Genomic DNA, 22,993 nt, shown 5'->3' with positions numbered 1-22,993 from the left:
GAGCAGGACTGCAGCTTGAGATTGATAGGCATATAGTCAAGGAACATCTAATTACTTGAATGAGTTCAAATCTCCAGGGTCAGATGAACTGCACCCTAGAGTAAGAAAGGAACTGTCAGAAGAACTCCCAGAACCACTGTCTATTATCTTTGAGAAATCATGGAAGATGGGTGAAGTGCCAGATGACTGGAGGAGGGCTAATGTTGTTCCTATCTTCAAAAAGGGTAAAAAGGAGGAACCTGGCAACTACAGACCAGTCAGTCTGATATCAATCCCTGGTAAAATTCTGGAGCAGATGATAAAGCAATCCATCTGTCAGCACCTTGAAAACAATGCAGTGATTACTGGAAGCCAACATGGATTTGTCGAGAACAAATCCTGCCAGACGAATCTGATCTCATTTTTTGATCAGGTAACCTCCCCTGTGGACTGTGGGAATGCTGTGGACATAATATACCTCGACTTCAGCAAAGCTTTTGACAAAGGGCCCCATGATATCCTGATGAGCAAACTAGCTCAAAGTAGGCTAGCTGAAACAATGATCCGGTGGATCCACAGTTGGCTACAGAATCGGACTCCAAGAGTGCTTCTCAGTGGGATCTTCTCAAACTGGGGAGAGGTAACGAGCAGGGTACTGCAGGGCTCAGTCCTGGGCCCAGTGCTCTTCCACATTTTTATTAATGACTTGGAGGAGGAGGTGCAGGGAATGCTGATCAGATTTGCCGATGACACAGAATTGGGCGGGATAGCTAATACTTTGGAAGACAGAAACAAAATACAAAGCGATCTTGATAGACTGGAGTGCTGGGCAGAAAAGAACAGAATGACATTTAATAGGGATAAATGCCAAGTTCTGCACCTAGGAAGAAGAAACCAAATGCACAGTTACAAGATGGGGGATACCTGGCTCAACAATACTACAAGCGAGAAGGATCTTGGAATTGTTGTCGATGACAAGCTGAATATGAGCCAACAATGTGATGTGGCTGCAAAAAAGGCAAATGCTCTTTTGGGGATGCATCAATTGAAGCATAACTTCCAAATCCCGGGAAGTACTAGTTCCCCTCTACTCAGCACTGGTTAGGCCTCATCTGGAGTACTGTGTCCAGTTCTGGGCACCACACTGTAAGAAGGATGCAGACAAACTGGAGAGGGTTCAGAGGAGGGCAGCAAAGATGATCAGGGGACTGGAAACAAAGCCCTATGAAGAGAGACTGAAAGACCTGGGCATGTTTAGTCTTGAGAAGAGAAGACTGAGGGCAGATATGATAGTGCTCTTCAAGTACTTGAAAGGTTGTCACAGAGAGGAAGATCTCTTCTCAATCATCTCAGAGTGCAGGACACGGAATAATGGGCTCAAGTGACAGGAAGCCAGATTCCGGCTGAACATCAGGAAAAACTTCCTGACTGTTAGAGCAATACAACAATGGAACCAATTACCTAGGGAGATAGTGGGCTCTCCCACACTGGAGGTATTCAAGACGAGGCTGGACAGCCATCTGTCAGGGATGCTCTGACTTGGATTCCTGCATTGAGCAGAGGACTGGACTTGACGGCCTTGTAGGCCCCTTCCAACCCTACTATTCTATGATTCTATGATTCTGTGTTTTATTTTAATGTATTGTAATGGATGCTCTTTGTAAACTGCTTCAAGATATTTTTAAAAATATGGTAAGCAGTATATTATTGCTATTAATAATAGTAATAATATACTGCTTAAGAAAGAAGAAGAAGAAGAAGAAGAAGAAGAAGAAGAAGAAGAAGAAACACCTAAGAAATCTAATGTGTGAATGTTGCAAGCAAGTGCTCACAAAACTGTGGATCAGACAGGCACACTCATCAGGGATTCCATGACTGGCTGATTGTGTCCTGCATGATGTGTAAAATACCCCTTCAGCTATCAGAATATTAATATTATTATGGGAGGTTGGACTCGATGGCCTTGTAGGCCCCTTCCAACCGTACTATACTATTCTATGAATAACTTGAGAACTGGTCTGCTTCACATGGGTTAGAATAGCCCTTAGTCTGATACAGTGAAGCCTTCAACCAAATTCACACCGAGTTGGGCATATTGTTGCCTGGCCCGTTTGAGTGAAGCCATGCCCACTGGTATCCCAAGACAAAGTCCTTAGGATGCCGTGGTGCAACCCTATAGCCCCTTAAGGGAGGGGTCTTTCCACCCCATTCCCCTGAGGAGGGCTGCCCCACAGCTGGGGAGGGAGAAGCCATATAACTCTGTTGCTTGGGCTACTAATTTCCCATGGCTTCAAACTGCATTGACTGCAAATTATGTGCTGGTTAGAGAAGTCTGCCCATAGTGTCTGAAGATGTTACTGCAGGCATCAAGCACATGGACATATTTAATGCATGTAGGCTGCAATTCCATGCATACTGGGAGTTGTATGCTAGGAGGTGTCTAAACATGCACTCTTAATAAACAAAATAACTCTGAGGTGCACAACCCTTAGTATGCATGAAAAGTTTCAAGAGTCTAAGTTTCACGTTCTTGGTGCTGATGGATGGACAGACAGACACACATTGTCTTTCATTATTACAGATTAGTATCAAAAACCATTTAAACAATTTGGCTGCATTCACTTCTATGATACTTTGCTTAAACTCCAAGTAGCATGTGTGTTTTTATCTATTAAAGTCAATAAGCACTTGGGGTCAGTAAAATTGAGCCATTCTGAAATCATTAACTGATGGTAAGTGATAAACTTCCCCATTTTCTTACTGTCTCTAGTGATTCTCACTCTGTTAGGGTGCAATCCTATGCAAGTTTAGACAGAAAAAATCCTACAACTCCCAGCATGCCCCAGCCAGCGATGCTATGCTGGTTGGGGAATGCTGGGAGTTATAGGCCTTTTCTCTGTCTAAACATGCATAGGATTGTGCCCTTAGCCTCTTAACTAATGATTTGGCCCCTAGATGAATTGTCACCATCTGGTTAGCCCTTCGCCCACACTTGCTTTTGTTCCTCACTTAAAAGGAAGGGATCTTTCTGTTACTTTCAAAGGACTGTATTGGAAAATTGTATCTGCCACCTTTTCCAACTTATGCATTAATTAGCCTTTGTGAATCATGGCTATTTGTCTGACATAAGGAAATTGGAAGATTAGATTTTCTATTTGATTGTTAAGAATAAAATAAGAAATCACTTGTATGGTGTCATTAATCCTTATGCTCTGGAGTAACCGTTCACTTTGAATAGGCCAACATTTTATACCAGCTGATTATTTTTGAGACAAGATATATTCGAAATCGTATAGTCCTTATTCCCAGGTCACTAACTTGAATAGCACCTTCTGTTTTATTCCATTTCATTATCTTTCCAATTCAAAAGGAAGTGATATAGATTTAATAAATTATAATTCCTTTTTGCTGGCTGTCTGCAACAAACCAATCACTCTTGGCATTAAATAAATATGGGGCACCTTCTCCTAATGTATCAGCTCATAGGTTTACTTTTTATCAAAGAGAGGGTACATTTTATGTTGAGTAAAAGTTTTAATTTTATGTATAAAGGTAAAGGTAAAGGTGTCCCCAACCAGTCGTGTCCGACTCTACGGTGTGGTGCTCATCTCCATTTCTAAGCTGAAGAGCCAGCGCTGTCCGAAGACGCTTCCGTGGTCATGTGGCCGGCATGACTGAACACTGAGGTGCACGGAATGCTGCTACTTTTCCCGCCAAAGCGGTACCTATTTACCTACTTGCAAATTCTTGCTTTCGAACTGCTAGGTTGGCAGGAGCTGGGACTGAAGACGGGAGCTCACTCCGTCACGCAGCACTCGGGTCTCGAACTGCTGTCCTGCCGACCTTCCAGTCTGCAGTTCAGCGTCTTAACCACTAAGCCACCGCGGCCCCTAATTTTATGTATAGCCACAACAATATTCAATTGTCCTTCCAGTATGCTTTAATAAATGTAAGACTGTAGTTTATATAAAAACAGTCGCTCATAGGCAACTGGTCTTGAGAACAACCGGAATCCACTACTTGACATAATCCCCTTGTATCGACTGTATGTCTACACCAGTTGAGTTTTGTATCATTGTACTTAAAATATAGTGAAAAGCTTATGCTGCTACAGATATAATGGCCTGTTTCTAATTTCTCACAGTCAGAATTGCTCTTTTTATTTTGGTCTCGTTTTTTCCATATATATTTCAGCAGCAATCTCCACCAACAGATTCTTTGCTTCTGTGTGTGTGTGTTTGTGTGTGTGTGTATTTATGGCTTTGCTCAAGCTACTTGCAATTCTGTGACCCTCTGCTTTTATTTTTTGCACTCCCCAACAGAAGTTACTGGTGGATGAGGACTGCGTTTACATCTTTTTTTAAAGAAGAAGGAAAAAAACCTAAGTAGAGTCCACAATCCAGATAAGAGGGGAGAGAGAGAGAGAGAGAGAGAGAGAGATGAAACATGAAGACAGCACAGAAACAATAAGAATGCAAAGCAAAGTGAAAAGAACTCGGAGTGAGGGCTTTCGTGCAAACATATCCTTAGTATATCATCTGGCTCTCTACAAATTATATAGGTCCAACCCAACCATATCCTGTGTTTTAACTCTCTGTAGTGTATGGCAGCCTTCCCCAACCTGGTGCCCTCCAGATGTGTTGGACATGCTGGCTGGGAATGATGGGAGTTACAGTCCAACACATCTGGAGGGCACCAGGTTGGGGAAGGCTGGTATAAAGAGAGGCTTGTGCCACAGCAATGAAAGGTTTGTAGAGATTCCAGTTTTGAAAAATGACCACTCACAGTGGTCATATGGTATTTGTGGATGTTTCCTTTCTAGACTGCATCTCCTCTGCTCAGGAATCATGTATTATAAGCACTCAAAACTGCTATTGTTAAATGTAATTCACTTTTCAATAGAGCTAGTGCCTCGGTTGAGATAACTGTTTGTAAAGAGATGTGCGACTGACATGGGCCAGTCTGTGACATCACTCATTACAAGCAAATGACTAAGGGGAAAGTTCCCTCCATCATGTTCAAAAAAAGGTTCATCTGTCATCCCAGGAGTATGCATGAAACCCCTTGGCTACAATGATTTATTGAGACAACATGCTTCCTTGAAAATACTTGTTTTCAGAAGTGTAAACTATTATACTAAGACAGATGTAAGCTCTGGGAAGCTTTCCAGGTTCTCTGCTGGCTGTGTCTGTGTTTTGAATTCTTAGAAAAAGTATTTTTAAAATCTCTAGAAGAGATGCTCCTAGCCAAGCCTCTTCTATGGCCTCAAATGTATTTCATGTTGGTACTTCGCAGGTGAAACTTTCTCCACTATGATGTTACTAAAACAGTAGCTATTTACATTTGGGGTATGCCCATTCTGGCAAGGTATAAGGGTGGAAACTGAGCCGATAGAACCCCAGAGCAGTTCTGATGCTGAGGAGGATCAGCAATCCGTGGGAGAGGAGCCAGCTCATCCCTCACAGGCACAGCAGCTGGCAGAGATTCCTCCTGCCGGCATTCCTGAGATAGATAGTGATCCTAGCAGTGAGAAAGTGCAGGAACAGGGCTTGCTAAACGCTCGACGCAGACGCAGGGAGTGATGAGCGATGGAGGGCACGGAAAGGAGGCGTAGCACCCGTTTGGCACACAAGCAATGGCCGCCTCCCATGGACCCAAAGGAAAGAGGGAGGATCTCTCCCTAGCCCATAAGTTCAAGGTCTTCAAGTGACTCTCCTTCAAACGGGGATCAACTGCCTACTCGGAGCATAGGCTACTCTGCTGTTCCTTGCTTAGTCGCTGGTGATTAGCATCTGAAAGTGTCATTAAGTTGTAAAAGGATTAAAGCCTTGAAAAGAATCCTTTCGTCTGTGTTTTGAGTTGGCTATTCGAGTCTACTGAAAGAGGCCGCTAGGGCGCTCCTGACACAAGGTAGATGTCCTTTGATATCTGGCATTATGCGGGGGAGGAGAGGGCTAATGAATTGTTATTGCTTCTGTGTTGCCACTTACTGTTTCAGCCATCTCCTTTGAATGCTCTGGAAAGGGTTTTATGGAGAAGAAAATTGTTGATGAAGATGCATAGGCTGCAATCCAGTGAAACTCATGTGAGTCCAAGTCCAATTGAAATTCATGGAACAGAAGTACACAGGTTCCATTGTTTTCAAAGAAGGCTTTTCTCTACTTCTGTTCTCTTCACTCACCCCTCTTTCCACCTACTAGAGCAAAAGGAACCCACAACATGCAAGAGGGGAAGGTGAGTGATGGTTCCAACGGGGAGAGCTCATGATTACCCAGGCATTTCAGTGCTGCAGGCTTGTGAGAGTGGGGAAGGGGGAAAGTTACATAATCTCTAGGTAGTGCTTTGGTAAGCTTACTTCAGTGAGACTGGAATTCATCCAACCTTTGTGATACTGTGTTCATGGGGTTGTATCTGATGGGTGTGTCCCACCAATGGAATGGCATCCATCAACAGTACAGATTTCCCCTTCCCTTTGCGGCCCCCTCCCCTTGAATCTGCTCTGGAGGGTGGGAAGGACCCTACTGGAAAGTTTGGGGAGTTTTAGGGGGAGGAGAGGAAAGTCCAGAGGTCTGTTCATGCAATGTAGATTTACCCATAACCTTCACTGATTTCTTATTACTTGCTTTAAAAATGGAGTATCAACAACATTAGTCTATTCATCTAAAGGAATTAAATGCATTTTTAATTTTTAAAATTCATTTTAAACATATTTTCCAAGCAATTAACTAATACAGATAACTTTTTATGTTACAAAAGTGATGTGTTCTTAAATGGCATAGTCCCGGCACTTTATGGGAGTAGAACTGAAGTGCCAAACTCTGTTACATTGGTCACTGGTCCTTCTTATGAATCATCTGCTATAGTTTAGAATGCCACCTATAGTAGTAATTCTTCTAATTTACTGATTCTGCAGAGAAGTAAAGGTGGCACAGAGACACAAGCTGATCTATCATAGTCCCAGGGAAGATCAGAATGAGTCAAGACTTAAATAGCAAGGAAATCAAATGGAACATGATGCCTTATGTGGGACTGGGAATATGAAAGGGTTCTTCATAAAAGTCCTTTGAAATGCAGCAAAAGTATTTGAATAATTTCTTGGCATTTTAAGAAAATCCCAAATTATTCTCAGCTGCAAATGAGTTTATCTGGTAGGATAATTCTGAATCTATTCTAAAAGTGTCAGCGTAAGAGAAAAGCTATATGATCATAATTGGAGCCTGACACAGAATTCAATGGGTTAGTTTTCTGCCACGTGTATTCTGTGCCAAGTTGGCAATAATTCATTCCACTAAAATATGAAGTGTGTTGTTGTTCATAAACATAGGAGTGCTGATAATCCATTGGGCTTGGAGTACCGCTTACTCTTAAGTCTGAGGAAGAATGAAGAATGAGACAGCAAAGGAATGTGAACTGCCTGCTGGTGGACACTTGATATATGATCAGAAATTTCCGTTTTTTAAAATCTGTGATTGTATTTTAAATCTTTGCACTGCTGCTAAACTTTATTTTGATCTTTATTTTATACAGTAGTTTTAATTGCCAATATCCAGTGAGGATACAGCACAGAAAGAAGAAGACATTTTAAACATTTAAACTTTCATATTATATTTTATCGGGTTGCATTTTATGGTTTTAGGTGTTGTGAACTTTCCAGAGAGCTTTGGCTGATTTCCCATAGAAGTGTAATAAATAAATAATGATATATAAAAAGATTCCTGCTGGATCAGACCATGGGTCCACATAGCCTAATATTCAGTTTCTAGCAGTGGGCAGCTAAATAGGAGAACTCAGGTTATTTGACTGGAAGACCCATCAGACATTCGGAGTCCCTGTCAACTTCCCCTGAGTGTTAGTTCTGGTGTTGTTAAGCACCTTGCTTCCACAGTATTTGAGAACACAAGAGCGATCACTTTGCTCTTTCTACTTGCTATCAGCCTTCACTGTTTGTTCTTTGTACAATATGCTCTTTCACCAAGTTTCCAATCATCAAAGTCTGCATTTGTATACTCATAGTTTTGCAGTGATTGGGACACTGTGATATATCCTAATGCTACACATCTTGTTATATGAGCTGTGTTTCTTTGCATATGCAGGTGGTGCTGGGCCATGATTGGATCAGATCGGTTGGTATTCTATCTTCTGATGTGACATTGATGTGGGGTGAGGAGGTGGAAGCACATGTAGTTGGAGTGCTGATATCTTTACTGAAGTATGAACTCTGACTTGGAAAACCCATGCTTACCTTAATTTGAAAACCTTATTTATGATACCTGTGCCTCATAATACCTAATGTTTATAGCATTAATGCCCCAAAATGACATAGGAAGTTAGCAGTCTCAGTACTTCTGACATGATATTCACCTTGTTGTAGGGTGAAGTAATCATAATGGTTAATTTTTATAACCATTTTAATGGCTATTATGCTTCTTTGTATGCCTAAAATGAGTTCAGCTTTTTCAGTTGCTTAAAACAGATATTTGTAAGTATACTTTTGCTTATAATACCAGCCATTATCCAAACGGTGCATGCTGGGTATTTTTCACATATTTTAAAAATGCAATTGTCATTTCAAATTGGCAGAAAAAACGGTTTCGTATTTGACAATTCAATCATGCATATTTGGACACTGAATCTATTGGCTTCAACAGAACTTGCTTCCAAATTAAAGGTGCTTAGGGAATGCAGCCTTAATATGATTTTATTTCCCTTGAGGGCTATCAGGTTTATTTCTCATTAAGTGTGAATAGACTACTGACAAACTGTTAGATTTCTTGGTAGTTTCTTAGAGGTTTTTATAGGTTTGTCATGCTGACCACTGGCATATTAAACCTTATCAGAAACAATAGTTATCAATGATTGTGGCATAATTCTTTCTAATGGCCATGTTGTCTTTTTAATGGAAATTTTTAATAGTGTAATTTTTCCTTGATAACATGCTGGACAATATGGGTGTAGTGAAATGTCTTTGACAACTGTGATACCTTGGACACCATTGGGGGGCATTATGGGGGCATTATGGGGGCATTTGGGGGGGCATTATGGTTTAGATTAATTATAACAAGCTTCAAAAGTATATTGAGCAAGAGAACCACCAGCTTATGAATGGTTAACTGAAGATAAATGTGTTAGACTGAGGTGTAGCCCACATATACTTGAGTGGACACTGTTCTTTATGGATATAAATATTTTGGATTTTAAATGCTTCCATGAAGGTTTATTTTCCATACTGTAAGTAGGGTGATTCCTAAATCGTGGGCTATGCAATGGTGGAGTATACTTCATTTCTTATAGTGATTACAGTTCCATATTGGGGGGGGGGGGGTTACATTGTTGTCTGGATAGTAAGTCACCAGAGGGGATAGTTAAGAGTAGTTTGATATCTAGCTTCTCAGTACTAATGACACTATGTGAGGAGGGAGGAATACTACATTGTTAATGGCTCTACAATGCGCTATTAAGCAATGAGAATCTAATGAGTCAATCTATCATTCTAATGAGGCCATCTGATCTGAACACTTTGCTGTTGAAGGGTTCATTCTCTTCAATGGGCTTTATTCCAGGAGATCATCAGCGTCATATTATATCACTTATATAACACCTGTGACACACCGGGTGCAATACAAAATCCAAAAATAATCTAGCCAGACAGCTCATAAGGGGAAGGAAAGAAAATAGGGAGCAAGGATATATGGATATATAAAACATTACATGCATAGAACAACAGTGGTAAAGAAAGTGGCCTTGAGTGTCACTTTCTCGGTGGAAAGGCAGGGTATAAATCAAAGGAATAAAGGAGAAAAGGCCACAAAGGGGGTGAAAAGCGACGTTTTAAAAGAACTTTGTAAAAGAAGAAGAGAATGCCTTCCAAATATTCAAAAGAAGGATATTTCATGCATATTTAGAAGCTTAAGTAAAAAGGGTAAGAGCTTTAGAAGGCCAATTTGTAGGTCTATATTCTAAAGAGTTAATGGAGTCCTAACTGCCATCTAATATGCATATGTAATGTTTCTTTTTCTCCCAGCAGACTAGGCTCATATATTCCCTCCCCACAGTTCACTTTTCATTATTAACCATGGTTTGGGGTTATGTCTGCACTGAAGTTAATGCTAACCATGATTAGATTAAAGTCAGAACTTGAAATCAGGATTTGAAACTGGTTGGTGTTAACCTTGATGCAGACACGCTACACAGTGTTATGAGTTCATGTCCATCTGAACTCACGTGATGCTTTCAGCTGCATATCAGTGATCAGGAAATGTTAATCTGAACTGGGCTTATGTGTTCATTACACAAAATAAAGTGGTGGCATTTTTCCCATTTGGGAAAAAATGGCTATTACTATGAAAATAGAAAAGGCATTTTATTCTTTTTACAAAATTAGTTGTTCTGTAATACCCCCAAAACACAAATAAGTAAACTTCTTCCCAAATTTGTCCTTTATCCCAGCATCTTATCAAATTCACGAGACTTCCTAAAGCATGGGGAAATGTTCTGCCATTGTTCGGTTTAGCGGCCATTACTTTGTTGGAAAGCTGATGAAATAAATACCTGCTGAGGTTATAAGATATTTAGATAACACTAATAAAAGGAAGACTCATTAAGATCACTGGCCTTGCTTTACAGGGCAGTCTTCTTAACCTTAAATGAAGTTCTAGCATGTACTTCATTTGTAAGACATTTCCCTGGGACTTCCTTATACTGATTTATACTATTTTATTTAAACAGGAGCTGGATTATAACAATTTTTTTTTATCCTTTTCGCTTTCTTTGTTTATTAGGAAACTGACCTCATGACCTTTAACATCTCAATGCATCGATCCTGGTGGCGAGAACATGGACCAGGCTGCATACGAAGAGTGGTGCGTCCTTCAGCTCCTGGGATCTTAGATGACTTTTCTTATGTCTCTGTGACAGGCTGCATCATTGACTTCCAATACCTAGAGGTCATTCACAGTGCCATCCAAATACTACTCTCTGTAAGTCCCTATTTGTTGATAAAATCAGATTATACCATTCCTATGTTGCCGTCCTTTACAATTTACACTACTGCTTTTTCCTTATTTGCTTTTTAGCCAGTTCAGTCAACAACTTATATACTGCTTAATTTCCTTTAAAAAATCTATTTCACATACATAGCTTTAATATTAAACGTATTTCAAAAGATTCTGTCAAGTTTTCATAAAACCAATGATGTCTCTACAAGTTATGGTTCTGTTTGTGACAAGTTTTCAGACTGGTTGCGGAAAGTGGAACAGTGACATACTTTTGCCATCTACATCCATCAGGGATATGGGTCCAATATATGCAAGCAACCGAAATACTTATTTTCAGTGCATCTGTCAGTGACAAAGATAGCTTCTGGCTCTTGGAATGTTTCTTTTATGTTTGTTTATGCACATGCTTCTTAGTTTATGTTTTCAGTGTATCAGGAAACCTTTTTTGCTTTGAGGCCAAATTTACTTTGGTCAGTAGGCAGCACGGGAGTGAGAAGTCACATATGGACTCCTGTGCACACAAATTTGAATGCACTCCTACACAAACACATGGATTCTTATTCATCCATGCAAACTGGCACTGTCCCATGCATGTACAGAAGTGGATGCACAATAATTTCTTCCGCACACACAAATCCCCCTTTGCCTCATTGGGACTGGCTTTGGTAAGAACTGTGCACAGCTGTTTCTAGAATGAACCTGCTACTAGAAATAAAAGAGAAGCATCTTTCACCACCTGCAATAAACTCTTCTAAAAGAAGACCTTAGCTCAGCACAGCTGGTGTGGCCGTGTAGGTGGATGAGAGTTATATCAAAATCAGGATTGAACACAATTAAGAGCACTTAGAAGTGTTTTACAAAGCAAAATATAGAAGACCTGATTTGGCTCATAGACTGGCGATTTTGTATCGTCCCTATAAATAGAGAATGTTGGCCCTTTGCATGAGAGCAGTGTTTATCTGTGGAAATTCAAATTCATACTAACACAGAGTAATCTGACCTAACTAAATGTGTTCGTACTGGAAGTGAGTTTAAGATTTTGTCCAAATTTAGTCAAATCAATAGTCACTGATCTTTTTTCTATTGGTCCCTTGGTTCTTTGTATTTACTTGATACAATTTTTATTAGTTTTAGAAGCTAGGTCATTTGTGGGAGGGGAAAGCTGGAAAGGTCATAAAAGACTGTAATAATTAGGAAAACATTGTATGAATGGAGCCCATTTAAAATAGGTAGCCATTCTGCTTGTACAGTATGGCTACCCATGGTGCCTTATTATGCAAATTAGTGTGAATTGTTATGCCGAATTGCAAATGAAATCACAGAAGGGAGAATGGGAAAGAAGACTCAATGAGCTGCCTCAATTAGCCAGAAAGAGGCTATTTGCCTGGGGAAAGCTTCAAAACAGTAATGGAACCTACATTTGCAAGTGTAAAAGTGATCTTTTTTAGATTTGTCAATTACAGGCAATTGCCTATTAAGATGAGAAAGTCTTTGATTAGACTGGTGCAATCGCATCTTTGCCCCTTTAGGGTCTGTGATGGAGGCAAACTCCCTACCCAAATTAATTCCTCTATTTCCTTTTCTTCTTCTTTTCTACCCTATGACTTGGGCAGAATATTAGGCAGCGCCATGTATTATGTATGGGGTCTTAGACTAGGCTCTGCTGTGTGCATTTAGACTGCACATATTCTGTTTTACTAACTTGTTTTGTATATTGCTAAACTTCTCATCCTTCAGCACATGTTTAGTGGTAGTGAATCCTTGAATTCTGTGGGCTTTTTATCAGGATCATTTGAACATGTCTGAAAAGGCATAATAATTACAGATTCATCAGTTTAAATATGCTTCTTTGGAAATACCTGGCGTGTAAGCCATTGACTTAAATCATGCAGGAACCATCCTGGAGAGCTTTGTAAAGTTTGGCTGATTACATATGAAATTGCTTTGTAACCAGACTATCTGATTTCTCAAAATTACAGGTACAATTTTGCACATAGCCACTGTTAGTCACTATAATCCAAGCAGCCCAGGACAAAGACAGTTTCAACAAAGATGGTCAGAAAAAAGCTGCTAGTAAGTGTTGGAGGGTCAAAGTATTTGTTTCTTTAGCAGAATATAGTTTGTTAGGAAATTACAGATTTTTCACAGATGATGTTGGAAAATTTTTCCAAAATGCAGCAGTTATTTTGTTTTTCATGCAATAAAGGTGGTTCTGTTTGCAAGGAAAATGGATGACACACCACATCTGAACAAATGAGAACCTTGCAAAACCAAAAATCTGCGAGAAGATCATAGGATCAGCCCTAGCCTCCTTGCCCTCTGACCCAAACTTTGAGGGGTATAATTCAATATTGTTACCTTCTATATAGGGCCGCGGTGGCTTAGTGGTTAAGACGCTGAACTGCAAACTGGAAGGTCGGCAGGTCAGCAGTTCGAGACCTGAGTGCTGCGTGACAGAGTGAGCTCCCGTCTTCAGTCCCAGCTTCTGCCAACCTAGCAGTTCGAAAGCAAGAAATTGCAAGTAGATAAATAGGTACCGCCTCGGCGGGAAAGGTAACAGTGTTCTGTGCACCTCGGTGTTCAGTCATGCCAGCCACATGACCACGGAAGTGTCTTCGGACAGTGCGGGCTCTTTGGCTTAGAAACAGGGATGAGCACCACACCCTAGAGTCGGACACGAGTGGTTGGGGACACCTTTACCTTCTGTATAATAATATAGCACCTTCTAGTGTCCTATTGTGCCCATGCGCTCGTGGGATCTACCAGTTATTCAAAAATAATTTGAAACAAGCAGAAACACTTGTTTCTGGAACAGGGCAGGTTGTCCTGATCAGGTATGAGTGTTTTCACTTATTTCTGGAGTTATTTTGAAGAGCGCCGGAACCCCATTGTGCAAGTGGTGGGTCCTGTGAGTGTAATGGAACCTGTGGAAGTGGGGCAGCCCTGTTGGATACTGCCCATTGATTGTAGCCTATTAGGTCAGGATTATTTTTTTAGTATAATGTGTAGAACAGCATACCAAACACAGAGGGTCGAAATTTGGTTTGTTTAGAGGGTCGAACAAATGGGGCTTGATTTGTGTAATTTTTGAGGAATTAAATACTTGACTCATGAATACATTTGTTTCTCTCGGGCATATTAAGACGTAATCCCTGTTCAGACATAATGGCAGCATTCAGCAACAATTTATGGGTTAATTAGCAAACCAAATGTGACATTCATAGGTTGTTTCAGGAAACAGTTAGCAGTTTGTGTGTGGCGTGTGCATGTTGTGTGTCCCTGCAATTCATGGGCTAATTAATTAACCCACGAATTCCTGCCAGACGCTGCTGTTACATCTGAACAGGGTCATAGTTGAGAATACTTTTAAATAGTTTTCCAAATAAGGATTCTTTTCTAAAATAAAACTATAGCTACTTGCAAGACCATTTAATATATAATATATTAATATTATATTAATATATACAATATTATGTATATACTGTGTGTGTGTGTGTGTGTGTGTGTATATAATGATAGAATAGTAATATATAAAATGTTAACTTATATTTATGTTACATGGCTACAGACAAATATGCAAAAATATAAAAATGTATATATGTCTCTCTCCCTCTCTCTCTCTCTCTCTCTCTCACACACACACACACACACACACACACACACAAAGCAACAATATTTTGCTTGCAGCTAATCCTAAATGTATAGTTTACTTACATAGCACATAACTTCTTTAAGGAAGCTGTAGTAACATAACAAGCCATTTTTTAATGTAACAAAAATGTCACTGGCATAACATTCATTTGTGCACATGAAATAAAAAAGTAAGGTAATATGATGGGCATCTACTTTAATATTCCTAAAATAATACAGGAGGTGATGATTTCTGAGGTTTTGTGTGTATCAGTAATATATTGAATGTTTTATTCAGGAAATAATTTTATAAACAATCTGCTTTATATTCCCATTGTACTGTATCTGTGTTCCATAATTCCTTACTTAGGGATCATAGAATCATAAAATAGTAGGGTTGGAAGGGGCCTACAAGACCATCGAGTCCAACCCCCTGCTCAATGCAGGAATCCAAGTCAGAGCATCCCTGACAGTTTCAAGTTAGTTTGAAACTGTCTTCCCCATCAGGCAGTGGTCAGAGAGGAGCCAGGAGTTGGGCTAGCGGTCAGAGCTGAGGAACCAATTGGAATCAGAACTAAACAACACACCAAAATGCACCATGGTGAGGAAGACTTTTTTTTTTTAGGCAACAGCCCAAACAGAGAGCCCTTTCTATTCTGTCCTCTCTAGGAAGGCCAAATTGCCAGTCTGGGTGGGTGGGGCTAGTCCAGACCTGAGATTACGTCACAGCCCCAGAAGGTGCTCCGTAGCACAGCTCTGGTGGCTGCACGGTTCCTGGCTCTAGCCCAGGTGCTTCCTGACAATTCCAAGTTCTGGTTTGCATAAGGTATTTGGATAGCTAGAGAATCGTTACTGTCATCCAGGCCTAATGGTTAACCATAATTAGATCTAGAGATTCATCTTCGTATTTGAGAAAAGAGGATGTGTAGAGAGTGCCTAGTCCCGCATCTCACTTTGCAGCAGTGAATACTAAACATCTCAAAGTATAGGAGGGTGTTTACTCTTGCATGTTTTAATGTGATACCCTCAGTTCTCTTGGATGGGAGATTTAGGAGGGTACCTTATCCCAAGACACTACGTCATTGTGATTCAGAAGATATCGAAACAGTAAGGCATGTTTTTCTTTTCTGTAATTTTTATTGAAATCTCCGTAATGGGTTAGTTAACCCACTAATCTCTTTGTATCCTGGAAGATTGTCTGAATACAATCTTTTTTCTTTTTTTTCTTTCTGATACAAAAGAGTCTGTAACAGAAATTGGAGCTAAATATTTGCTAAGAGCAATAAGGATACAATCTAAAATATTATCTAACTACACTAATTTTTCTTTTTGTTTTCTGCTTGTTTGTTTTTTGTACTAATTTTACTTCTGTAAGCGTGCGACCCTATTGCGATAGTTGGCAGCCTCCAAAGTTGGAGGCTGCTGAGTATCCAATTTTTTTCTCAATGTGCCCCCAATTTCCAGTTTTACTGTTGGAAAAATTGAAAACTTGAAAAACTGTGGACCCTCCCCCTTGCAATTTTTCCAGGTTTTTTCTGGCATTGACATCTCTAGGCGATGACATCAGTGAGGCAAAAAACAGAGGGAAGAGTGGGGGAGAAAATTAGAAGGATCAAACATTATACTGCCTGTGAAGCAGTAAAATTAGAGACTGTCGGTTGCTGAGACAAAAAAAAACTTGCTAGAACTGAGTAGTGCTATATGCTCACAGTAAAATAGTATTTGCGGGTGGACGTAGCTATTCTACTAATGTGTCTGTAGTTGCTTTATTCTTCCAGCTTTAGATAGTACCAACAGACTTTCAGTTTTGACCCAGGAAATCCATAGCAATTCTTGACACTTGCTGGCTTGTTTTTGTTTTATATGAGATTAAATGCAGGAATAAAATTCTCAGTGAATAAGCATATTTGTGACATATTTCTCTGGACCAGCAACTGTCAATCTGGGGTTATTAAATCAATCAAATCAATCAATCAGTCATTGTTTTAAATCATAGGTCAAAATAAAGAAGAAAACTTGGCACACTAATATAAAGTATAGGTTATCAACACAGTTTAAAATGTAAAACACAGAATATTAATTCTTCAAAAAAGCAAATTGCTAACAGTGGTTGTGTAAAGTCTTATCATATTTGGAGTTTTACATAATTTTCTGGAGCTGTGATGCAGGGTTTTTTCCACCAGTTCACATGTGTGTTGATTAGTGAATTTACAGAAAAGGCTCTGTATCAGTCAAAAAGAAAAAAATAATATGTGAACAAGGCCTAAATAATAGGAAAAGGCTACCAAGTGTGGTGAAGTGCATAGTTTTAGTAAATTCATTCATTTAAACATGAAAGTAACAGAGGAGGAATTCTTCCTTCTGATAAAAAGATACTGCAGACATTACAGGTAGAAGTACAGTGAACCCAACAGGCTAAATAACAAAACAGTCCCCTAAATGTCTGTTCAGAAGTCAATCCCATTGTGTTGGATCCTAACTAACACTCTGTCAGTGGGAGCATGCCCTCAGTGGATTTCTGCTCATAAAACACTCCCACTGATGGAAGGGGGTAGACAGTTTTTGCCAATTACCCTCCTCCCCCTGCAGCCCTTTCCACTCCAAACATCTGCTCCAGAAGCTTGGGAACCCTCTGGAACAGTGTGAAGAATGGCTCAGGAGCCTATAGAGGGGAGGAAAATTGAGGAAAATCTCCTCCCCATCCCCCTTCCTCCAGCATAAAGTTCTACTGGATAAGAGCCCTTTCTGTGAATGGAAGAAGCTCTTTTGTTTGCAGAAGACAACTCAAGATCCAATCCATTGAGTTCAGTGGGAATAAGTCCCAGAGAAATGGGTGCAGGATTGCAACCTAAAGTAAGTTTGACTTTTAAAAGTTTTCAGTCCCATAATACAATGCATTAGAATGGAAAATTGATCTTATTTATTTATTTGGATGTTTAGACACTGCCCTTTTCAAACTATATCAAGGTAATAAACAATAAATATAACCAAAAATGTTCATGCATCCACAAAATACATAAAAAATAATAAAATACAATAATAAAACTGCAATAAAAGGCAGTGAAATACAATAAGACAGAACTATTAGCTTTAAATGCCTGGGCAAACAGGGGAGGGTGTTATTGATTTTTAAAATATTACCAAAAGAATCTTAAGTTAAGATACCCATAATCTTTCTTATTTAAAAACAACACCAAAATATAAATTTTTAATAGCCCCTATAAAGTTCAGAAAGATACCTGGTATAAACCTACCTCAATTATTTTTAACAGCAGAAGAAGCATTTGATCCAGTTTAGAAGAAATTTATTATTAGAGTATTGGAGGAATTTGGAATGGGTGATATATTTGTAAGAAATATAAAAGTAATTATGAAAAACAGTAGCAACACCAGTAATTAATGCTTGTAGGTCTAGCATACCTCCAGTGAGGAACAAAAACAGAATCTGTATCTGAGCCCATCATGATTATATAAAATCTATGCACTACTAAGTTGATTTTTACCCTGGATCAATTATTGGATCCGGACAATGAGTTTCTGTCATTTGCTGATTTGCATGCTAAATATGATTTACCCACTATGGCTGAATGGCAATACTTGCAATTGCAAGACTTGTTGGAATGTAGGTTTGGTTGGGATGCTTTTAGAGCTTCAGAGTCTCCATTGTTATTGGAAACACTTATAGCAGCTGATCAGCCATATCGACCCATGATTCACGTATATAATACTTGTTATCAGTACATAAATATCATACTCAGGGTCTAAGACAGGAATGGAACAGAGAATTGGAACACCCATTTTGCCAAGTCAATGGATTGTTGTTTTAGCCTCCGTACCTAAAGTATCTATGGATTTTAGGCTACTTCTTGTTTCAGCAAAAAATCTCGTTTTGGGTAGGGATGGCGGAGAATTCTGCCACAGACTCCAATGAGGCCGGATTCTAAGAATCCAGCTTCCCGGAGTCCGCAGCAGAAGAAAGACTCACCTCCGCCACCCGGGGGAATCCCTGCCAGCCGGATCCTACCTGGTGCCCTCTGTCCACTGCCGGCTGCTGCTGCCTGTCTTCGGAGGCAAATGGTGTCCGGCGTAGCGGATGCCATTTGCGTCCCTGCCCGTTGCTGTGATAGGCTAGGTAAATCTTTATGTAGCGTATCATAGCAAACAGCAGGGATGCAAATAGCGTCCGCTATGCCATTTGTGTCTCTGCTCTTTGCTATGATAGGCTACGTAAGATTTACCTTGGCTATCACGGCAACAGGCAGGGACGCAAATGGCATCCACTATGCCGGACGCCGTTTGCGTGGCAGTGGCCGGAAGTCCGGCTGCGGATGGTCCCGGCCGGCGGCTCTGCAGACTTGCCACAGAGTGGGGCCAGCTGGGGAGGATTCTAGGGGGAGGGACGGATAGCCTCCCCCCCCGTGGACCCTCCCCAGCGGACTGGTGAGTATGTTTCGTACACCCCTAGTTTTGGGTTTATTGGACTCCACAATGCCCTTTTAATAAGGGTTTGTCTAATTCACATAATTATTGGAGATGTAATACACCTAATGCTTCTCTTAGCCATAAGTTTTGGCAATGCCCAATAGTCGCCTCCTTTTGGGAGGAGGTCATAATATGGATAAACTTTGTATTGGAACACTCTTTAATATTGAACGATGTACATGTCCTCCTAAACTATTTACCAGTTTCTTGGGAGTTAATTTATGGTTTGAGCAAATAGATTTTTCTAGCCCTCTTGACAACCACAAGACTGATATTACCACACTGGAAGGATAACTGTTCACCTCCTATAATGCAATGGATTGAGGATGTAATAACGCTATCAATGTTTGAATGGGTGGTATATAGCCGCCATTTGCAAATGGATAAATATATGGATATTTGGTCTGCTTTTCTTGAAGCTTATTTTTCTTGAAGCTTATTTAGATATTTTCTGTGAACTGCCCAGAGAGCTTCGGCTATTGGGCAGCATAGAAATGAAATGAATAAATAAATAAGCTTATGCATAATCTCCTTGTTGTTGTTGTTTTTAGAATATTGTATTTAATGGAACATTGATATTTCTATGCATGTAATTACTTGTCTTTTTTTCTTTTTCTTTTTCTTCATGTTCTTTTTTGTTATGTTAAAATCACTATATATATATATATATATATATATATATATATAAAATGAACTGTAAATGATAAATATGGGAGATGTCTATAAAATGGTGCTAGTTTTTATCATATCTGGCGATGTCCAAAGATAATTATATTTGGGAGAGGGGAATTAATATGAAGCTTGCAACAGAGACAATATGACTCTAGTGTACATTAGATTATATAATAGATCTTGATCCCAAAGTAATGTTCTTACACTATTATGAGCATTATGATTACCTTGGAACTTATGAACTATGGTCACACTTCTCATAGCCATTAAATGGTGAGGCAGTGAAACACTTTCCGTAAAACAGTGGTTGAGCAAAATATGGTGTGTTGCTGAAATGATGAAAGGAACAGGATGCATGTCACTGAGAGGTGTGGGAATAGGGAAGAGTCTGAAAACTTTTGGAAGAACTGGCTACCATTTATTAAAGCCCTACATGGCTCAGGACCACAGTACCTGACAGAACACCTCTCCCAGCATGAACTGACCTGTTCACTATGCTCTGCATCTAAGGCCCTCCTCGGGAGCCTCCTCCTCGGGAAGCTTGGAGAGCAGCACCAAGGGAGAGGGCCTTTTCAGTGGTGGCTCCCCATTTGTGAAATAATCTCCCTGACAAGGCCCGCATGGCCCCAACATTGTCATCTGTTCGGCACCAGGTTAAAACTGCCCTCTTCTCTCAGGTATTTTGCAGCATATTATGAGTCTCTTGATTGTCTCTGGCTGATAGTTTTAAATTGTTTTAGATATATGCTGTTGTTGTGTGTGTTATTTGTTTTATGTCATTATGTGAGTGGTTTTTATAGAAATTAAATGAAATGAAATTAATGTCATGAGTGAAATATTTAATGTTAAAATTAGTCATTATAGTTAATTAAGGTTAATATAATTTTAATGATAGTAACAGATGGCTGCTATTACATTTTATATTTATTTAGCAGTTTTATTAAGTGTTAAAATTTATTTTAACAATGGTAATTCTAAACTATTATATAACCATAATATAATGGTTTTATAAGATAATGACACTCCAAAATTATTCACATAGTTTTTCCTCATGTTTCTCTGTATTGCATTAATTTAAATGCATTAACTTGGGGGGGGGGGGTAAAGTACTGCAAAAATTTAAAAAATCCTCCTTGCACAAAAAAAACCTTTACTATTCTTAATTTCCCAAAGTTTTAAATTTTCTAATAAAGGCAAGATTCTCCTCAGGGTTTTAATATAGATGGCTTGTCCCTTTAAAAAAATTGTTAATGAAAATAGGAGTCTCATGGATCTGTTCCTCCTTTAGCCAATACATCATCATAACCTCCATGCAGTCTCCTTGATTTTATTCATGTTGTTTGCCCTACTGTTTTCAAAGCATCTACCAAGCATTGATTATTTAATGTGAGGATGAGCAATGACATTTTGTGATCTTAAATACTATTTCATCAAAGGGAAAATAATTTAATTAGCAGTCATTTAATTAGCAATCTTTAGCACAGCAGCCATTAAAATGAACTACATGTCAATTATTAATCAAATGGGCTCAAGAAAAGCTTATAGTCTTTTCGAATGAATGTTTCTAAGATAAATGTACAGTTGCTACTCTGTTGTTGCAGAGAATCTAGATACCTTTCTCCAAGAAAGCACTTGTGGGGATATCATATTTTTTCTAGTTTTATTTATTTATTTATTTATTTCATTGCATTTCTATACCGCCCAATAGCCAAAGCTCTCTGGGCAGTTCACAAAAATTAAAACCACAAAGCACAACATAAAACAATATAAAATATGAAAGCTTAATACCACAGTATTAACCAGAATAAAACCTAGCAGCAATGCAGAGATTTAAAATACAGATTGAAAAACATCAAAGCTAAAAATCTAGGAAGCTAAAATGCTAAAATACTGGGAGAATAAAAAGTTCTTCACCTGGCACCAGAAGGAGTACAATGTAGGTGCCAGGCCACAGCAGAAAAGGCCCTCTTCCTGGTAGCCACCTGCCTTTTAGTACTAAATTTTGTATTTTCTGCCAACCTAGCAGTTCGAAAGCAAGAAATTGCAAGTAGATAAATAGGTACTGCCTCGGCAGGAAAGGTAACAGCGTTCCGTGCACCTTGGTATTCAGTCATACTGGCCACATGACCACGGAAGCATCTTCGGACAGCGCTGGCTCTTCGGCTTAGAAATAGAGATGAGCACCACACCCTAGAGTCGGACACGACTGGTTGGGGACACCTTTACCTTTTAGTACTAAAATTCTGTCACCAGAATGTTTTCCACCAGCTTAGCATGTATATTGCAATTTGGAGGGCCCATGAATGTCATGGGCATCTGTTGGACTATGCCCATGATGAGAGCAGGGGGAATGATCAACACAGTTCCATACCATTGCCATTCCCATACAAGTCTGAAAACTACTTTTATATTACTTTGGCAAATGGACAGGTTGAATGCTTCTCCTACTGTATTTATTAAATATGGGAAACAAATATGTACCCTTCAACAAAACAGAACAAGTAATGAAACATTTGCTATGTCCTTCTCTAACTGTCTGTACTGTCAGAAATATTGCTGGAATATACTCCTCTATTTCTGATGGAACAACATTTGCCATATTTTATTTATATTTATTTGTTTTGTAAATATACAACGCCCCCAAGGTGACTTACAGTTAAAACTTGTAACAATTTAAAATGTTTTTAAAACTTTAAAAAGATCTGAAAGCTTTACATGTAAACACTTTAAAACAGCACCAATGCAGGACAGAATCTTAAAAACAGAGATTTAAAATATTAAAAAGCTATCCTGGAAAAAACGGTATTAATGGGCCACTTAGAACTGAACAGAGAAGGCGCCAAGCTACGTTCCTTTGGGAGTTCCGCAGGTGAGTGCTGCTACAGAGAAGGCCCCATCCCATGATCCCACCAAGTTAAGGTGGTGGGTCATACAGAAGGGCATCCGAAGAAGATCTTAAACTACAGATAAGTTCATATGGAAGGAGATGGTCTTTCAAATATCCTGGCCCTAAGCTGTTTAGGGCTTCATGGGTAAGCACCAGCACCTTGAATTGTGCCTGGGAACTGATTGGTAGATAATGCAGTTAATGCAAGACTGATGTAATATGGTCAATGAAGTGTGCACCAGAAAACAATCTGGCTGCTGCATTTTGCACTGGCTTCATTTTCCAAACACATATTTTCTGTGTATATTGCTCGTTTTCCTCCTTTCTGATTTTGTAAACATACAGGATG

General features: G+C 39.4%; 1 protein-coding gene across 4 annotated transcripts in view; it reads left to right on the top strand.

The window, feature by feature from the left end:
- The window catches only part of NKAIN3 (sodium/potassium transporting ATPase interacting 3), a 434,650-nt gene that overhangs the window by 302,330 nt on the left and 109,327 nt on the right, over positions 1-22,993 (top strand). For all 4 annotated transcript variants that reach the window (XR_014789838.1, XR_014789837.1, XM_084848052.1 and 1 more), the window contains exon 4: positions 10,758-10,955. Coding sequence is in view for 2 of the 4 variants with exons in the window: in XM_084848052.1 (XP_084704178.1) it covers positions 10,758-10,955 (198 nt within the window). In the remaining 2 variants the exon portion in view is untranslated. The remainder of the gene's footprint in view (positions 1-10,757; positions 10,956-22,993) is intronic.

This window comes from Heloderma suspectum, chromosome 4 (genome assembly GCF_057233095.1).
Source record: "Heloderma suspectum isolate Gila_16-S chromosome 4, 16-S_ref, whole genome shotgun sequence".
NCBI classification, from domain to species: Eukaryota; Metazoa; Chordata; class Lepidosauria; order Squamata; family Helodermatidae; genus Heloderma; species Heloderma suspectum.
The sequence above is the reverse complement of the archived record's forward strand: the minus strand, read 5'-3'. Positions and strand labels throughout refer to the sequence as shown.